The sequence below is a fragment of the Panulirus ornatus genome, chromosome 17 (assembly GCF_036320965.1).
Source record: "Panulirus ornatus isolate Po-2019 chromosome 17, ASM3632096v1, whole genome shotgun sequence".
In the NCBI taxonomy this organism is placed as follows: domain Eukaryota; kingdom Metazoa; phylum Arthropoda; class Malacostraca; order Decapoda; family Palinuridae; genus Panulirus; species Panulirus ornatus.
This window is the reverse complement of record NC_092240.1, coordinates 1,824,692-1,842,500: the sequence shown is the minus strand read 5'-3', so window position 1 is coordinate 1,842,500 and position 17,809 is coordinate 1,824,692. Positions and strand designations below refer to the sequence as shown.

The 17,809-nt window shown below is 43.4% G+C and overlaps 1 protein-coding gene across 5 annotated transcripts in view; it reads left to right on the top strand.

Moving 5' to 3' along the window:
- The window catches only part of LOC139754499 (serine/threonine-protein kinase SBK1-like), a 110,038-nt gene extending 92,229 nt beyond the window's left edge, over positions 1-17,809 (top strand). For all 5 annotated transcript variants that reach the window (XM_071671777.1, XM_071671780.1, XM_071671779.1 and 2 more), the window contains 2 exons: positions 10,320-10,880; positions 12,188-17,809. In XM_071671777.1, the coding sequence (XP_071527878.1) occupies positions 10,320-10,880; positions 12,188-13,348 (1,722 nt within the window). In that variant the 3' untranslated portion in view covers positions 13,349-17,809. The remainder of the gene's footprint in view (positions 1-10,319; positions 10,881-12,187) is intronic.

The window sequence follows — 17,809 nt, the reverse complement described above, 5'->3', positions numbered from 1 at the left end:
ATATTCCACTTGAACGGCTCTCATGACCTAGTTTCAGTCGTGTTGGTGCTGGTGACACCATGTGCCCCTTACATACATGTGTAATGCCAGTATCAGTTGTGTCTGGAGTGTTGATGATGAAACCTAACCTAACTCCAGGGAGAATTACCTTTTCCCGAGCATTCGTGTTCAACACTACCTTGCTAACTGAAGTGATGACTTAAGTAAGATGAATGTTACAGAAAGTTTTATGGGTCGTCTATTTTTCATATACATATACACATATGATTTTAGGAATGTCTTTGCAACACAATCTTTAGCAGTAACAGAAAATCAAGTCACTACATCGGGCTGTTGCCTAAAACTAGAAGATATCAGATCTAACAATAACAGAGCATCACTAGATAACTGATTTCTATAAAACTGAAGTTTATACTTTGTCCACTGTCCTGAACTGATTACCTGATATGTACTTCTTGTCATACAAAACATACACATCGCAGGTGATCATGTAACAGCTTTAAATATGGACTATACGAAAAGCGAGGGAAGAGATACTCTTTATAGGATTCCACTTGTGTGAACACAAGATTTCTATTATGTGTCTCACAGAATCGGAAAAATTTCAGTCCCACTGCACAGGTTGCATGAGTGAATCGCGTGATTTGATTGCTTTTAATTCATATACACTTCGAAGTAATTCCTTAATCTTGGTCCATTGCCAGCAATACTATAGGTGTGCAACGAGGAATATCTTAGACTTATCAGAACTTGTGTTCTGGTAAGGTGACTCGTGGAAGCAATCCTTCCTAAGTTCAGACAAACGGCGAAATCACCATCGAGCCTCACACTGAGCAGTTCAGCACAGTACCTACCTTCCTCCACTATTTGAACTTTATAAATCTTAACAGTTTTGTACAGTTGTTAATATTCCCAGAGTTCTACCATTACCTATCATTCAATTCCTAAAATGTATCGTCAGGCTCCCGCTCCTCCCCTCTCACTGTATAGGATCGAAGGATTCTCACCGAGAGCACTGTGATATCAGCTATTCGATAGGTCATCTGTCTCGGAGTGAGATGTTCAGTATAGTAAATTCATACAAGAAATGTTACCTAACAGAGTCTTACAGTGTGGTCGTCTGGTATTTGCGTTCTGTACAAGCTGTAGTGATGATATAATCTGTGCTGGCTGTAGTGATGATATAATCTATATTTTCCAAAGACATTATCGACCCCCGCCTTGCTCTATCACCCCCTGGTGGTCTACAACGACCACTGGGAACCACTAGAGTAGACAAGGGTGTTAGATATACTAGATCTAGTATTGTAATGAAGCTAGTCCCCCCTTCCTCTGTCGTACACCCCTTCCCTGCCATATCATTTTCTTAGTGTTTTGTTAAGGTGTGTTTTGTTGTTGCTACTTCCAGCTTCATCCTTCAAGACTGACTTTAACCTTTGCACATTTCCGTCTTTCCTTTATCTTCTCTGTCTCTCGGTTGTTCTTATCAGGTATTGTTTTTCCAAATATCTCTCTCACTTCAGCGCTTGTCAAGTCTCACTCCTTTGATCCAAGTACCTGTCTTCTGTTTCTGCCTCACCTACAAGTGACCTGTTGGCTTTCAGTCCAGAGAAATACAGTTATTCTCCTCCTCATACATAACACATGACAACACGTAACTCACACGACTCATTTTTCGTAACTGTTTTCCTGCGGTAGGCGCCACGCGCTGACTCTGCCTTTTTGGCATAATTTCGTCGTAAATCAGTCTCTGCTCTTCTTCTTTTTCCTCTTTCTTCATCTTTCCTATCTATGTCCTCCTATCAAGATATTCCCCACATATAATGGCTTCATTTCCTCCCCTTACCCTCCTTCACGCTTCCTTGCCTTCCTCCTCCTTCTTCTTCACCCACTCCTTTGTCATCTTCCTCTCCCTTTCTTCCTCGCTCCTCCTACGCCCGCGCCCTCTGGCCTCCTGCCGTTCCCCTGTTACGCCGCCCACTCGCCTCCCTGTCCTCAATTTTCCCGACATCCAGGGCAAAATTTTCTCTGGACGCGCGCGCGCGCGTATGTGTGTGTTGGTGGGCGGTGTTTGGGAGAGGGAAAGAGAGAAGAGGTTGAGAGAGGGCAGTGAGAAGCAGCGTGGGCGGACTAGAGAGATGGGGAGCAGGGGGAGTGAGAGGTGGTGCGGGAGGCGGGGAAGAGAGACGGGTGCTAGAGAGAGGGAAAGAGAGGGGGGCGGAGATGAGGGTATTGGACCAGGAACCGGAAGAAGAGGATAGGGGGTTGCTAGGGAGTGGAAGGAAACAGCTCGGGATGACCAAGAGAATTCGTAAGATGACCATCAGAAGCAGTGACGCCGAGGAAAGAGATAGGAAGAAATGGTGTTTTATTCATTGTAGACGAGACGTGTCAGCTATGGCCAGGCTTCCTTAAATGGGACCATCGACCCGGAAGTGTGCGAACGCTGTGGTGAGAGGAGGAGGAGGTCAGGTCAGTCTTTTCTTGTACCATTCGTCAGGAGGAACCTGAGAAATACAATCTTTCAGGCACACGGCGTCGGTCTCTATCGTGTCATTGTTGTCCCCGTTTGTCGTTTTCCATATCGGTTTTGGACCAGCTATGATCACCGTGTGATTATCTTGCTCAAACGTAAACAAGCGAGTCATGACTACCGTCCTGGTTGTAAGGAAATCGCCCTGCGGATGTTCCCAGGAGTAAACAACGACCAGGACGCAGTATGTGGCACTGTGTGACTCGCCAGCTAAGCTTCTGTTACCGGACGGTAAACATGACAGCGTATGAGTTCCATGGGAGAGATCGAGGATGTTTAGGGTCCTTGTGGGAGATCTTGGGATGTGCCTGACGACACCTCGACCTGCTCATCCGCATGTCTTCATAAATGTTTGCCTCCTTCAGCGAGGACCTCTCCACTCCCCAGTAACTCAAACCCTTCTATAGTCCTTTCGTATAACCTTCCCGTAACTCCTCCCTGCTATAGCCCCACCCTTGACACCCAGCGATCCTCCGTTCCTCTCCATAGGCAACACCCTGGCGTCTGGCTTAAAGCTGCGTGGGCCGACCCGAACTTTCATTCACAAAAGAGAGCTGTGAATGAAAGGGTCATCGCGCCCCCACACAAACACCCCACCACCACAACTGGTCGGTTCGGGCCAGCCATTGCAGCTGTCATCTCTCCTCGTTGACTCGGTGATGGTCGTTCAGGAGCAGGGAGGCTCCCTGAGCACAGCCAGGGAGAGGAGGAACCTCCATCACGCGGCACAAGACGCACTTCCTGAGGGAAGCAAATATCTCGTGATATCTGTTTTTACAAGCCAAGCCAAGCCAAGCATCGGTGTGTATGCTGAATGTTAGCACACGAACGCATTATGTGAACACCACACGCAAAAGCAACGCTTGAAGATCACACACACTGACATAACATCACCGAAGACTTGGTTCATGTAGAGAAAATACTGATATTCAAAAAAAATTTATAACAAAGAGTATTCAAGAGATGGGGCATCATGGGCGTAAGGCTCCCTCCTCGTACGGTACTTATAGGTAGCTGTACACACACTCAGACAACACCTACACAGGTGAGCGGGGGGGATGGGGAGGGGGTGCCTGGCAACTCTGACTAATTACTGAAGAGATGGGTGGTAGGCTAAGGTAAAACGTGTGTGTGTGGTCGAGGGGAGGCGGAAGACTTTACTGAACATAAAGTTATATGTAGCATGACAGAAATATCAAATAGAATACTCGTTTATATCATTATTGAACATATGAAAAACTATGAGACAATGATTCACTCGTGTGGATTCGTACCAACGAATTTCATTTAAAAGAAGTCACGCCTGCGGACCAGATGTACGCTAACATATATATATATATATATATATATATATATATATATATATATATATATATATATATATATATATATACATACATATATATATATATCTTTCGTCATATTGTTTGTGAAGACAGAAAGCGTCGGGGGAGAGCTAAGGTGGACAGAAGGATCAGGCATGTGTCTCGCCCACACCCGCGCTGACTTCACCTTCTGAACTATGGAACATAAAGCAGCTGTCCTGCAGATGACAGCGGATGCAGCAAGCGTGGGAAAACAACAGAAAATAAAGATCACAAGCGAAAGAAAAACCTGTATGGTTGGCAGAAGTCGACGGTGCGCGTCGATCCGTTCCCATGACAACACTTAAATGGCCGGTGTGTGTGTGTGTGTGTGTGTGTGTGTCTTGCTTAAAGTCTACTAGTCTATCAGGTGAGTGTCACCAACGTTCAAGCTTCACCAGTTGTAAATGACGAAATAAAGTTATCAAATCCATATAACTGAAGTATGAGGAACTCCTCCTCCGCGGACGACCACACAGGTCCTGACCTTAGAGCCACATAGGACTGACTGCCAGGTAAACATCCGTGATATCCAGTGCTCTACGTTGCTGGTTGTGATGACTTAACATCAGGACCCGCACTCAGCCACGACTCACATCAGACGGTCAGAATCTGTTCGCGTGATCAGCCTCAGTGAGGCTACCCTGACGCAAGCGGTGCCGTCGCAAGCGGTACCGTTGTTTATGTCGCCAGCAAGCGAATGAAGCATCACGAGGATTAGAAAGGATCTTTTCTAAACACTAAATGCCAGGATTTGAGGAAAATTCCCCGGACTTAATAACTGGGATAGTGTTAACTAGCCTTTATAAAGTAGGAGGACATATCATCGGCTCTTACAACCGCCACCCAGCCGGGATTTTGAAGGATTAATGAAGAGACTATCGTACTGCAAACGTACTATCATTTTATATACTTTTTTTCCTTAGTCTTATAATTCGAGTCCCTTTTCGCGAACAAAATCATCATATTGGTTTCGTAACCTACAAGTTATTACAAAAATCTGATGTGATCTTTCTTATGTATGAACTTAATTTGTAAGTCTAATTAACGGTTGTCTTTGATACAAACTACATATGTCACACGGGGGTCGTCAGTGGCTCAGTGTTGTGCTTTCCATTCTCCTTTTAAGATATTGTTTCTCTTTACCTCTTCCCCATCATCATCATCACTTTATCTCAACAGTTGTTTTATCACTTCCATATCATTATTACGCTTCTATAATTGTCATTATTACCATCACTATAGTTATCATTATTATTCCAACCATTATCACTGGTCTTACAAGCATTAACAATGATAATAATCATTATTTATTGTAATTTCTTATATTTCTTATATTTCATCTTATTCTTCTTCATCTTCTTCTGTTTCTGTCTCTGTCTTTTTCCTCCTCTTCTTTTCCCCTTCATTTTCCTTCACGTCTTTGTTTCATCTTTTGCTTATCAATACTGCGGCTCAGGCCACGACTGTGAGAAGGTGTAGGCCGGGGTTAGGAAGATGACCCTCCCAGCCCCTCGCCTCATTACCATTTAACTGAATAAGATTATAAAGTTTCACGTTCCACGAGGCATTAAACTAATTCTCATAGAATTCATCCTATCATTACTAATTCTCCATCATCATCATTATCGCCTACTTTGGCTTAAATATTTCTTTTTTCACTGTTTGTTCTTCATTTAAGTGAGGATGGAATGACTGTAGAGGTGAGTGGCTGTTAGTCACAGGTGTCGATCACGAACGAGTGAACGTGTTGCTCGGGTAAACACACACACACACACACACACAACAGATGGCCAGGAAACAAGAAGAATCGTCAAGGTGTAATTCACTTGAGATAATTGTATTTTCTTCTCTTGTTTGCTTACAAATTCTTATGTCAGGTTAGGTGTAGAGGTTTGGTATATTAAGTCAGGCGGGTTGCATAAGATTAGGTTGGTTTGGGTACGTTCGGTCGATTTGATTGGACTGAGTTAATCAGATTAGATTCAGCTTAAATCATCAGATTAGGTTTATATGTAAATGTTAGATTACCCATTATATACAACAGCGTTACTGGAATAACATAAGTGACAAGTGAGTCATAACCAGAGAACTAGGGAAGATGTCTGTCGTGTTATCTTTTCAAGACGTAAAACTAATTCACAAATGTATATGAATCACACGTGGTGTGGTTAGGTTAGGCTGACGCTTGGTTAGGTGGTTAGGCTCACTCTTAGTTATGGATATTCGTTACTATTTTTGATTCTAACCACCATCACAGGACGGAGGGAAAGTAGATTTAAGGTTTGTTTCTATTGAGAAGATAGAAAACATGTGTGTGGGAAAATCAGGATGAACTAGGACCATTCACTGTGGGTCATGATGATACGTGATGCACCACGTCGTCGACCACACTCGGCCTCGTACAACACATGGTCATGTACCAGGCACCTGCCGTTAGTAGGGAACCAAGAGGTATATCAAATGATTTTACGTGAAATTAGTAAAACTAAACTGGTGGAAGTATATTATTTATCTATTTTGCTTTGTCGCTGTCTCCCACGTTAGCTAGGTAGCGCAAGGAAACAGACGAAAGAATGGCCCAATCCACCCACATACACATGTATATACATACACGTCCACACACGCAAATATACATACCTATACATCTCAACGTATAAATGTATATACACATACAGACATATACATATATACACGTGTACATAATTCATACTGTCTGCCTTTATTCATTCTCGTCGCCACCCTGCCACACATGGAATAACATCCCCTCCCCCCTCATGTGTGCGAGGTAGCACTTGGAAAAGACAACAAAGGCCCCATTCGTTCACACTCAGTCTCTAGCTGTCATGTAATAATGCACCGAAACCACAGCTCCCTTTCCACACACACACACACACACACACACACACACACACACACATATATATATATATATATATATATATATATATATATATATATATATATATATATATATATATATACACACTGGTTCGAAGCAGAAATTATTTATTGATATGAGATAGACTCAGTGAATGTCATCAGGCTTGTAGATCATTTATCTGTACAGCAGCGAGAGAGGATGAAGTTGATGAGAAAAGGTGACAGCGAGTGACGACTGCTGACGGTGTGTGTGGGAGTGTGTGTGTGTGTGTGTGTGTGTGTGTGTGTAGGTGTTAAACACGTGTGAGAGTTTTATTTTACTATGTTCAAGCATGGCGAAACCATTACAGTAGGAGCACCTGCGGCTTTACTTACTTGGTAAAGAGATGTAATGAAGTGGACCTCATGCACTCGAGTGCGTTTGTGTTGTATCTAACGAACTTGTGTTTCATCTTTGTTCATTTTCCACAATCAGGCACACGAGGTAATGTTGACCTTTTCCGTTGACCGAACTTCAGTGAATATTGCCATTAACGAAGTAATCTATACAGCAGTGACATCTCGGTATCCATCACGTGTCTGTAAATAGACTATGAATGAAAGCGTTTGCGTCATGTTCCATCGATGTGGACCAGACACCACACAGTCTTCAAAGGCGAGACACGAGTATCATGGGTCATCACACAGTGTTATCCGCTTGAATCCCATCAGAAGTTTTTACTGTTACTGCTGGAAGAAGTGTCTCCAAATACCTCAGTCTGCAGGGAATATCTATAAAGACCTATTTTCTATTATTCAGTATATTCATACGTCCTGGATGCACCATATCTAACTAAACAAATATTTTTGATCATTCACAACGTAGGACGACCCTGTGAAACTATGCGAGATATTAGCAGGCAAGTCTTCTTTCCACATTGCAAGACTTATGGTTATCTTGAACAAACGTCTCAAACCACGAGTCCCTATCAGCTGGTGATGAGTAACTCCGTGTGTTGAGCCCCCAACACCGGGACGTGGTGACACCTGGTCTTTTCCGGTCCTCCTGAGTAGCTCGGTTTATTGAACCCCTGACACCTGGTCCTTGTGGTCCACATGAAGACCTCATGTGCTGAACAAAAGACATAATCGTCAAAATTATCCTGAGTCAAACTTTGGGAACATGACATGACCCAATGTATTCTGAGACCTTGCGAAGGAAAGAAGGTTTACAAAATAAACCCTGCGTGAAACTTTCCTTTTCTTCGATCATATGAACAAACGTGACCTGGAACGTTTATGCATAATTATTCGACAAACGTTCATATCTGTGAATGTGTTTGTTCTTCCGTATACATCAGAGAGAATGTTATTGTAAACTGAAAAGTTAAATCTTAACTAACAGACGAGATAACAGTAACATTTCTGTTATCATAATATCTGGGATGTATCCTACCCTCTTATTCAGGCCACCTTCCCAATTATCACCCTCCTCTGCTGCTGCGTTTGACAAAATTATCTGTAATTGTAAAGCCAATAAAATCCCCTAAAAATCACACCATTACTACAGGAAAGTAGTGATCGCTCTTATTGTACTTCCACTTACAGGTGGCTTTTGCTTAGTCTCCTCCACTGTGAGGGAAGCGCGTGCATGACTATATTGATCGCAACATGCGCGGGTCTGCAGGCAGAGCTATGCGCGACGTTCTGCATGTTAAGGGGAGATGGAGGGGGGGGGGGGCCGTTATGTGGGTCACGGAGTGGGTGAAGGTGAAGGGCAGGAGTTGGGAGAGAGGCTGGTGAAGGGGGGTTGATGTGTCTGAGGTAGGGGGGGGGGTAGTGTGGGAGGTGGGGTGGGGAGAAGTGGAAGCATGACGGATCATTCATGACTCTGGGAGGAGAGGAGGGAGTAGCGGGGGTGCGTCGAGGCGAGGGGATACTATGTCATTCAGCCGACCGGCCCCTCACCGAGACAGACGCAGATTTGCCAAGACTTGGAGACGACGGACTTCACTTCGGTGCCCGAAACACTGGCTTTGTGGACATGATAATCTGCTGAGTGTACAGGTTTGAGCGGAGACACACTTCCCTTGCACTGGCTGCCGTCTTCATGACCCACAGCAGCAGAGTAGGATGTAAGAGGAGTGTGTCAGTGAAGTCATATCACAAATGCCAACAACTTTCATGAGAGAGAAAAATATACGTCAGGCCTTCATCATTAGTGACCAACAACTGCTCGCGTCTGCTTGTCAACCATTGCAGTTTTCTGGGGAAATTTTCTTGTCTGTTTGTGAAGCATTTTGATGGACTTGTTCCATTGTCTCCATGACATATTCCTGGCCCGGGACACACCCATACATATTCATTCAGGCAGCTGGACATTTTGCTTCGATTTTTACACATGGACAGTTATGTATGGGAGAGAAATACCGACTTTTTGGCCGCGTTTAGGAGCATTTTGTCAATCAGATGTAATTAGAGATTACACTGTGAATCTAACAATGACTGTGATAATGATTGGCTGACATAATTTCCCTGAATCTCAAATGCGATGTACCAAAGACAGATAAGATTAACAATTCAATGTACTGTAACAGTAATTTGGATTAGATTTCATCTTCATAGACTTCGCCACACTTTACCCTCACTGATCGTTCCTCACACAGCCTTGCAGTACACGAGAGTATGCTGAGTGCAGGGGAATGGAAAAGTCAGCCTGTGTCGTCAGCGACGGGGATATTTGGAATACAGATCGTTGGTTGGGTTACAACGTCAATCTATATTCCGCAATAAGTCGTATCATTGTAACGTGGGAGTAAGGCATCGTCAATTTCCAAGGAATCGGTAGTTCATAGTTACCGGCATCCAGTATGGGAAATAAAGAAAACTGAAGGTGAAGTGTGAGGAAGATGTCTGCGGCTGACGGGAGTTCACGTGACTGGAAACATAAACGATGACTCGAGGAACGTGTTGACATTTGGTTGTGAGAGCAACAGCAAGCTGGAGGTAGTGTGGCTCAGCTTGCACTATAGTATTGATCGTAACAATTGTAACATTGTTTCTAAATCAAATAATATTATACGTGGTATTGTCGAATCCAGGCTTATCATCTCTGTGCAGAGTTCTAATGTATCTGACTGTCAGTTCTCATGAAGCAAAGTTATATGTAATAAAGTCAAAGGATACATATGTAGAATTGCCTGCTTGCATAGCAGGAGATGGCGGGGTCACTTAATCCCCCAGGCAGCAGGACAAGGTGACATGTTAGGTCAGGTAACGTGTGAGGATGTGTCATGTAAGATCCCAGATACATAGTTTTTTTTGTCAGCTGAGACGGCACAGGCAGCATGTATATATCATTATATTTATCATGCTTGATCGCCGCTTCCCGCGTCAGCGAGGTAGCGCCAGGAAACAGACGAAGAATGACCTATCAACTCATATACACACATATATACATACACGACCATACACACACATGCATATCATCATATACACTAATAGAGCCTTGTCATGTGTTTCGGACTTAGCAGCAGAGTAACCTCATACCTTTCTTGCAGATCCAGCTAGAGGAGGAGTATGAGGTCCTGCACGTGATCCAGGAAGGCTGGCGAGGCCGCCTGCTGCTGGTCGAGCACCGCAGGACGCGCCACGAAGTGGTGCTGAAGGCGGTGCACAAGGACTCCACCTCCCGCCTCGACTTCTTCAGGGAGTTCCACTATAACTACTACCTCAGTCCACACCGCAACATCCTCAATGCCTACGACGTAGCCTTCGAAGCTGGTGACTACTACGTCTTCGCACAGGAGTACGCACCGTTTGGGGACCTTACCACCAACCTCTCAGATATGGGCCTGGGGGAGATAAACGCCAAAAAGATCGCTCTTCAGCTAGCCTCTGCGCTAGACTTCATGCACTCCAAGGACCTCGTACATCGGGACCTTAACATGGACAATATCTTGGTTTTTAAGAGTGACTTCAGCCGGGTCAAGCTGTGTGATTTCGGAGCAACGCGCAAGAAAGGGACGCTGCTTAAGAAGAGGACAGTGTGGCTTCCATACGCCCCGCCAGAGATCGTCGATGCCGTCCAGAATGAAGGCTTTCACGCTGACACGTCACAGGTGACTACGTCTCCTAATCCCATCTTACACCGTACCCTCACTGTCTCCGTTCTTCTGGCTGACACTTTCCACGTAACCTAAGCTGACCTTGTCCTTTCCTTTTTTAGTCATGATCATACTTCTTCATTATTCCCTGTCTCCCTGAACTGTCCTGCTTCCTTTTTCATCTGTCTTCGTTTTCTTTTTTTGTGAGATGTTTAACATGTCATGTTTCGTTACTATATACCTCACACTGTTCACAATAAACAACACCTGAGGTTGTGTAATACTATAAACGTATTATTTACAACCTACCATTAACATGCCATGGACATTTTATGATACTATGACCCACGCACACACGCAGTTTTTGCATGACCAGTATATAGAATTGTTGCTTTGTCTCTGTTCTCATCAGTTCGTTTCCACGTAGTATGATAGATGTCCAGCTTGACTTACTGATAAACATATATACATAGTTAACCAATTGAAACTGCCTGTTTGTTTTGTAAGGGGAGAGAGTTTTCCATTCCTGGACCTCTTCTCTTGAACATTCTATATTATCTTGAAGCTTTGAAACTTCTGAACGCTGTCTGCAAAGGCTACATTCTTATTCAGTTCATTATATCAATGTCCTACCCTTATACTTCAAAATTACTTCTATATATCATTATCATCAGGACCAACCGTCTACTCTATGAAAAAAACACCTACTATTTTAGGCATCACATACGAAACACACACAACATTTGCTTTCCACAACAGTAACGACAAAATACTATAAAAACACTAGCTGGCAATTAGATTTGGACCAAAAAGACTTTCTTACCAACCTCTACCAAATACCCGCGACACTCACCTACGCTTCACCAACCTGTTTTATTTCTCAAAAACGATTAGAACGACGCTGTAACCCACACAAAACAGTACACTCAAAACGGCTACTGGCCGCCTAGCAACGCGAAAATCTCAACGCTTAATCATGAAACAAAGATCTTCCCAACACAGTCCTACCTTAACATATTCGGTGCTCAGCTCAACGCATCAACACCAGAGCCCTCCCACCCAAATACTCCCTCCCACTCAAACTCCACATAACTAACCACCAACATCCAAGTAGAAATAGGTGTTGCCTGGCTTCGCCAACACGAAGTTCCACCACGAGTAAAAAGTCACCTTTAGTGAGGCTATATCATTGGCTCTATGATCCTCTAGAAATAGGTCGTAACACCAGGGCTCTTCCTTAGAAAGACATTCTGGGGTGATATATATATGATTCTGAGTATTTCCATATTCATCACCTCTGACCTGACAAGTTTTGTTCACAGGACGTGTGGCAGCTCGGCATCCTTATATACGTTCTCCTGACGGGTCAGCTGCCGTGGCAGAAGGCGGACCTGACGGACCCCAACTACTCTGAGTACATCAACTGGCGGAAACGACGAACTCTGCGGACCCCGAAGCGCTTCACCAACTTTACGTCGCGGCTTCTGAGGATGTTCAAGCGTCTGCTCGAACCTAAACCAGAGAAGCGAGCGTCAGTGCGCGAGGTCTTCAAGTACATGGACGACAAGTGGCTCCTTAAGCTTCCGAGACGTGACGCAGGTGACGTTGACGGACAGAGCGTCTGCTACTCGACCTTCTCCATGCACTCTTGCCCGAGGGAGAAGGACCGAATGCTGCGGACGCTGAAGGCCCACGGTATAGAGACAACAGTGGACCGTATTGCCAAACGACAGCGCATACATGAATGGCTAGAGCGCTCACTGTCCTCCCGGAACCTTGGTGACGAGGAAGAGCGAGCCAGAGCAGAGCTACAAGATGCAGAGTGTAATGGTGTGAGGGAACTGCGAGTAGGCCGTATGAGACAGTCAGCTCATCCCTCACACACACAGATGCGGAAGCAGTACCAGGAACTTGCTGCTATGACTATCAAGGTTGTGCAAGCAAAAGCTGGCAGGCACACGTCAAATAGCCACCCTACTGGAGCTCAAGACAGTGGGCTGAGGAACAGCCATGAGTACTACCAGTCCTCCACACACAGCCAGGACCAAACCGTGACTCCTACACAAAGCGTTAAGGCGCAGGAGATCGTGTCACAACACTCTGGCCATAGCGGCAGCCCTCCTCTCGTCCATCGGAACTCTGCCCACAGATCAGGAGGTAGAGGTGGGTCAGACAGCCCACGCCTCAGTAGACATGCGAAGAGTCCTGTTCGGACCCCAGCCGTGACAAGTCCTGCGAGTCCAAAAAACAGAAGACGCATCAGAAGGCAAATGCACAGCCCGAGTCCGACGCGCGGCGGCAACCAGGACCACGGGTACTGGTCGAGCGGAGCAACAGAGTGCGGCTACGCACTGCAGAGGAGCAAAACTGATTCGTATTTCGTCACGGGATCATCTCACACCCCGACCTCCCGACAGATGAGTGAAGAGAGCGACTCTTCGAATACCAGTTTGACTAGCATACAGCCGGTCATCATACGTTAGCGATGCTTGCAGAGGAGGGTACAGCTCGTGCCCATCATTGGCACAACAGCCCACCACTGCTACACTACACCCACTTCTTCAACTTTCAACAAGATGGGCCGCTTTTTTCTCTGTCGCAGATGGTACCAAACACATTCCTTTTCCTCGGTTGCAGCCTGTAACACACTCCGTCAGCACCGCTTCTCTCACATCAGACACTGAATTAATTACGCATAAAGTTACAGACGGTATCTCCTCATTTAAGAAAGTAATAAAGTAGTTTCCACATGAAGACGAGCTAGTCACTGCTGCCCCACACGTTCACCAAGACGAGTGCTCTGCCACACATCACTGCTACATTCACTAAGAAATGATCACCTCCCCTTTGAACTTGAGACACATTCCTGTTTCACTGCCTTCACTACTGGATGGTAGTGGAAGCTGCAGTTCTAGGTTCTCTCCTGCACAACGTTGAAATTTTCACCTCCAGAATAAGAGTGTTGCTCGAGAGGCGCGTGACAGTCTCCTGAATCTCTCTTTTTGGGCAAAACCATTTCCTGTTTTGTGCAAAGGAACTTGCACACTACATTGGAATTAATATCTGAACTGCTGAAATATGATTGTTGATTTACAGACCAAATAGACTTCATATGTGATCCATTTACAACCCTCTTAGAGCCATTCCTTTATATTGTCTTTACAGTATATTTGACTATGGCGTATTTACCTTTAATGTTATGTATACTACGCTATCCATTGTAATCTACACTGTGCCATATATACTACACTGTGCCATATTGACAACACTATGCATGTAGGGATGCTCTGTGCAACACAACATTGCTTCTGCTTCAAGTCGCTCCAGTACAAATAAGAAGCTTCCGTCAACTGAACCTTACGTAGTGCTGTACCGTCAACTGAACCATACGTAGTGCTGTGCCGTCAACTGAACCATACGTAGTGCTGTACCGTCAACTGAACCATACGTAGTGCTGTGCCGTCAACTGAACCATACGTAGTGCTGTGCTGTCAACAGATTCAACATGCTCATCAAACTTTAAAGTAATTCTTTTATATACAAAGAAAATAACCTTTAATGTTTTATAGATTATATGTCAAAAGCTTTGTGAGTATAGATATTGGTAATGAGGAATATATATATATATATATATATATATATATATATATATATATATATATATATATATATATACATATATATTCGTCAATTACATAAATAGCAATAACCATTATACGCTTCATAATCAAATAATCTAGTCAAGCTGTGAAATGTTAAATGTTGGTAAATCGAAGGATAGGTGAGGAAACTGAATTATTTTGAATTATCAAAATAATCCAGTTACCAAAATTTCTATTTTAGATAATGTTTTCTAAAGACTGTAGTGTGTCATTTGCCGATGAGTTTGTGTCAGGACCTAGTACACACCATGAGATGTAGATGTTACACAGACATCCTTTTATTGTTACTGTTTAAGACGTAAGGAATAGTATTAATCTTTTTGTACTCCGTTGCATACTGTAATTTTTGTAGAACTTTGGAATTTAGATATTCCTAACTTGAGTCATGATGAAAGACATTACTCAAACTGCTATACCTTATCATAATTGATGTTAGAAAAGGAATCCAATGTTAATAGAGGGATTTCCAAGGCATTACCAGCATCTTTACACACTTCATCAGGCCCCATGACTGACCAGAAATATTCTTAACTTGCCTCAAAGACGCGACAACTGTTGGTCAAAACATCAGGACAGTTTCATCTGTCAGGAAAAACATGTAAACAAAAGGGAACTCCTCATTTGGACAAGAAGCTGTTGTTTGGTTAGCTGGACCCAGATGATGAACTGTGTAATTAAGTTGCTTCTTAATGACCTGTATTAGCAGAAAACTTTCTGCGAGGATGGTGCTTCCTGTATTAGTTCACACCTTATATAGAGTTTATATATGTATATATACGTATAGAGTGTGCGTAAATGCATATATACATGGCATGTAACAATATATATATATATATATATATATATATATATATATATATATATATATATATATATATATATATATATATATATGTGTGTGTGTGTGCGTGACCGTGATGTGTTCGCGACGAGGTGGCATGTAGAGTGAGGGTGTCGTGGCTACAAGTACGATGAGGTCGTGGAAGCCTTGAGTAAGATGGAGCGTGACAAAGCAGCAGGAGTGAAAAGGATTGCAGGTGAGGCTCTCAAGATATGGGTTGACAGCAGTGCTGTTCATTGATTAGTCAGGTTATTCCATAGTTGTATGTGCCAAGATGGTGCGTCACAAGACTAGCAGAAGCTATGCAGTGCCCTTATGTACTGGCAAGGGGAACAAAAATGAATGCTTGAACTTAGAGGTTTACGTCTGTGGAGTATGTTTGGTAAGGTATGTGGGAGAGTCGTAGTTCAGAGGAAGGTTGCATGGACAGAAATCTGACTGAGGAGGAGGGAGCTACATGGCTTTACGAGTGGTATATAACGTGTGGAGTAGAGGTCTGCTATAAACAATACGTATGAGAATTTACTTTGAGAACGAGATATTTGTAAGTCGAATTTATGAATTTAAAAACAATTTAGACATTTCTGACAGATGCCTTTTGGAAGGTGCTATGATCGTATGGTGTGGGAAGCGAGTGTGATGTCACCATGGCTGTGTCAAATGATCATAGACGAGGTGGTGATGGAGGTATGGGCCAAAGTCCTAGAGCGAGCTACAGGTGTGCAGTATGCTTGAGGAGGGGAGGATAGGAGCCAGGTGCTCTGTTGTCAGACTCCAGAATGTCCAGAAAGCTGATGTCAGAGTTTGAGTTAGTCGAGGAAAGTCAGCGAAATATTTCGAGCAAATGGAAATGATGAGCGAAGACTGACTGACCAAAGGATGTATGTCAGAAAGGGGGTGGGGACAAGAAAGAATTGAAAAGATGGAGTGAAGGAGGCTTTGGGGTATCGATGTGATATATGGGGGGAGACATAGTCAGTGGGTTGAACGCGGACAGATCATGGACTGGTCTTTGGAGCTTGGCCATGGATGGTGGACTACGTTTTTGGCGCATTATATACGACAGCTGCAGAACAGACCTGTGTAAGTGAGGCCATTGTTTGTTCCTCATGCCACCTCACTCAACTGAAAAAGGCGATTATATATATATATGTGTGTGTGTGTGTGTGTGTGTGTGTAACATTTCGCTGTGTCGTAGGAAAAAGATGTGAATTCTATTTCACGTTTGGATGGTTGAGAGTCAAGGCTGAGTGTTGATGTGTTTATTATCCCAGGTGTAAGTCTGTGTCTGCTCACACCTTGACATTATAAATACCACAACAATGTCTTCCTTTCCCTTGTCAAACTGATGATATGCTGACTGACCACAGGGCACGCGACATGGTCCTTCTCAGTTCTCCACTAATCATAACACATGTTACGTATTCCTTCTCAGACTCCATGACCTACCACGGCGCATGTTAAGTCCACCAATCATAGCGTCTTATGTATTCCTCCCCAGTACCCGACCAATCATAGTGCATGTTAATGAAGTCCTTTTTGGTGCTCCAGTTATAGTTGCTATTACAAGTTTATATAACTGAATTGCGGTCCCCGTCAGTGACGCACTTAATTACTCGTGTTTAAAGGGGTCAAAAATCTCATTTGTCGTCGTAATTAAACCTTTTATGGGGTTTTATTACCCCTCGAAGCCTCGCTTAACAATGAATTTCAGCCAATTGGAATTTTAAGAAATTATAAAAGTTGCGTCGTACGAGATGATTTTAGTCAAGTATTTCTTAATGGACAACAACAGGAGACAGGCTGTGGGTTATGGTTACGATCAATAAATCAAGATCAACAATTTGTGTATCTGGTAACCACACAACCATGTACACAACTGAAGGTACCAGACGAAGGACACCCTCTCTGCTATAGATCAGGCTTTCCCTGAACCATGGAAAAAATATTCTATATATATATATATATATATATATATATATATATATATATATATATATACAATGCTGATTGCCCTTAAAGATATGAATGCTATAGTATATTACTGATCAGACAGAGTTATGGGTCTTTTTATATATGTAAATTTATGTTTGTCTTTTGTATTCTTTTTGTGCATCATAAGAGGTATGTCCTCTAAGTTATAGTCAAGGTCATTCAGTTAGTGGTTAGCTGCGTTTGAATGTCATAAACGAATTGGTGAGGAAAGATTGGAAGAAGACTGTGTGTGTGTGTGTGTGTGTGTGTGTGTGTGTGGTGACTAAATTATCATACGTAAAGAAAAAGTCAAAGGAATTTCAGAGCACTTACAACCTGACGGTTGTGATGAAAGAGAAGCAAGGTTGTTGCTGGTTAAGATGGCAACAGTTTGACAGAGAGAGAGAGAGAGAGAGAGAGAGAGAGAGTGAGTTTTGTATTTTCTTCTAAATAAATGTATGAAAATA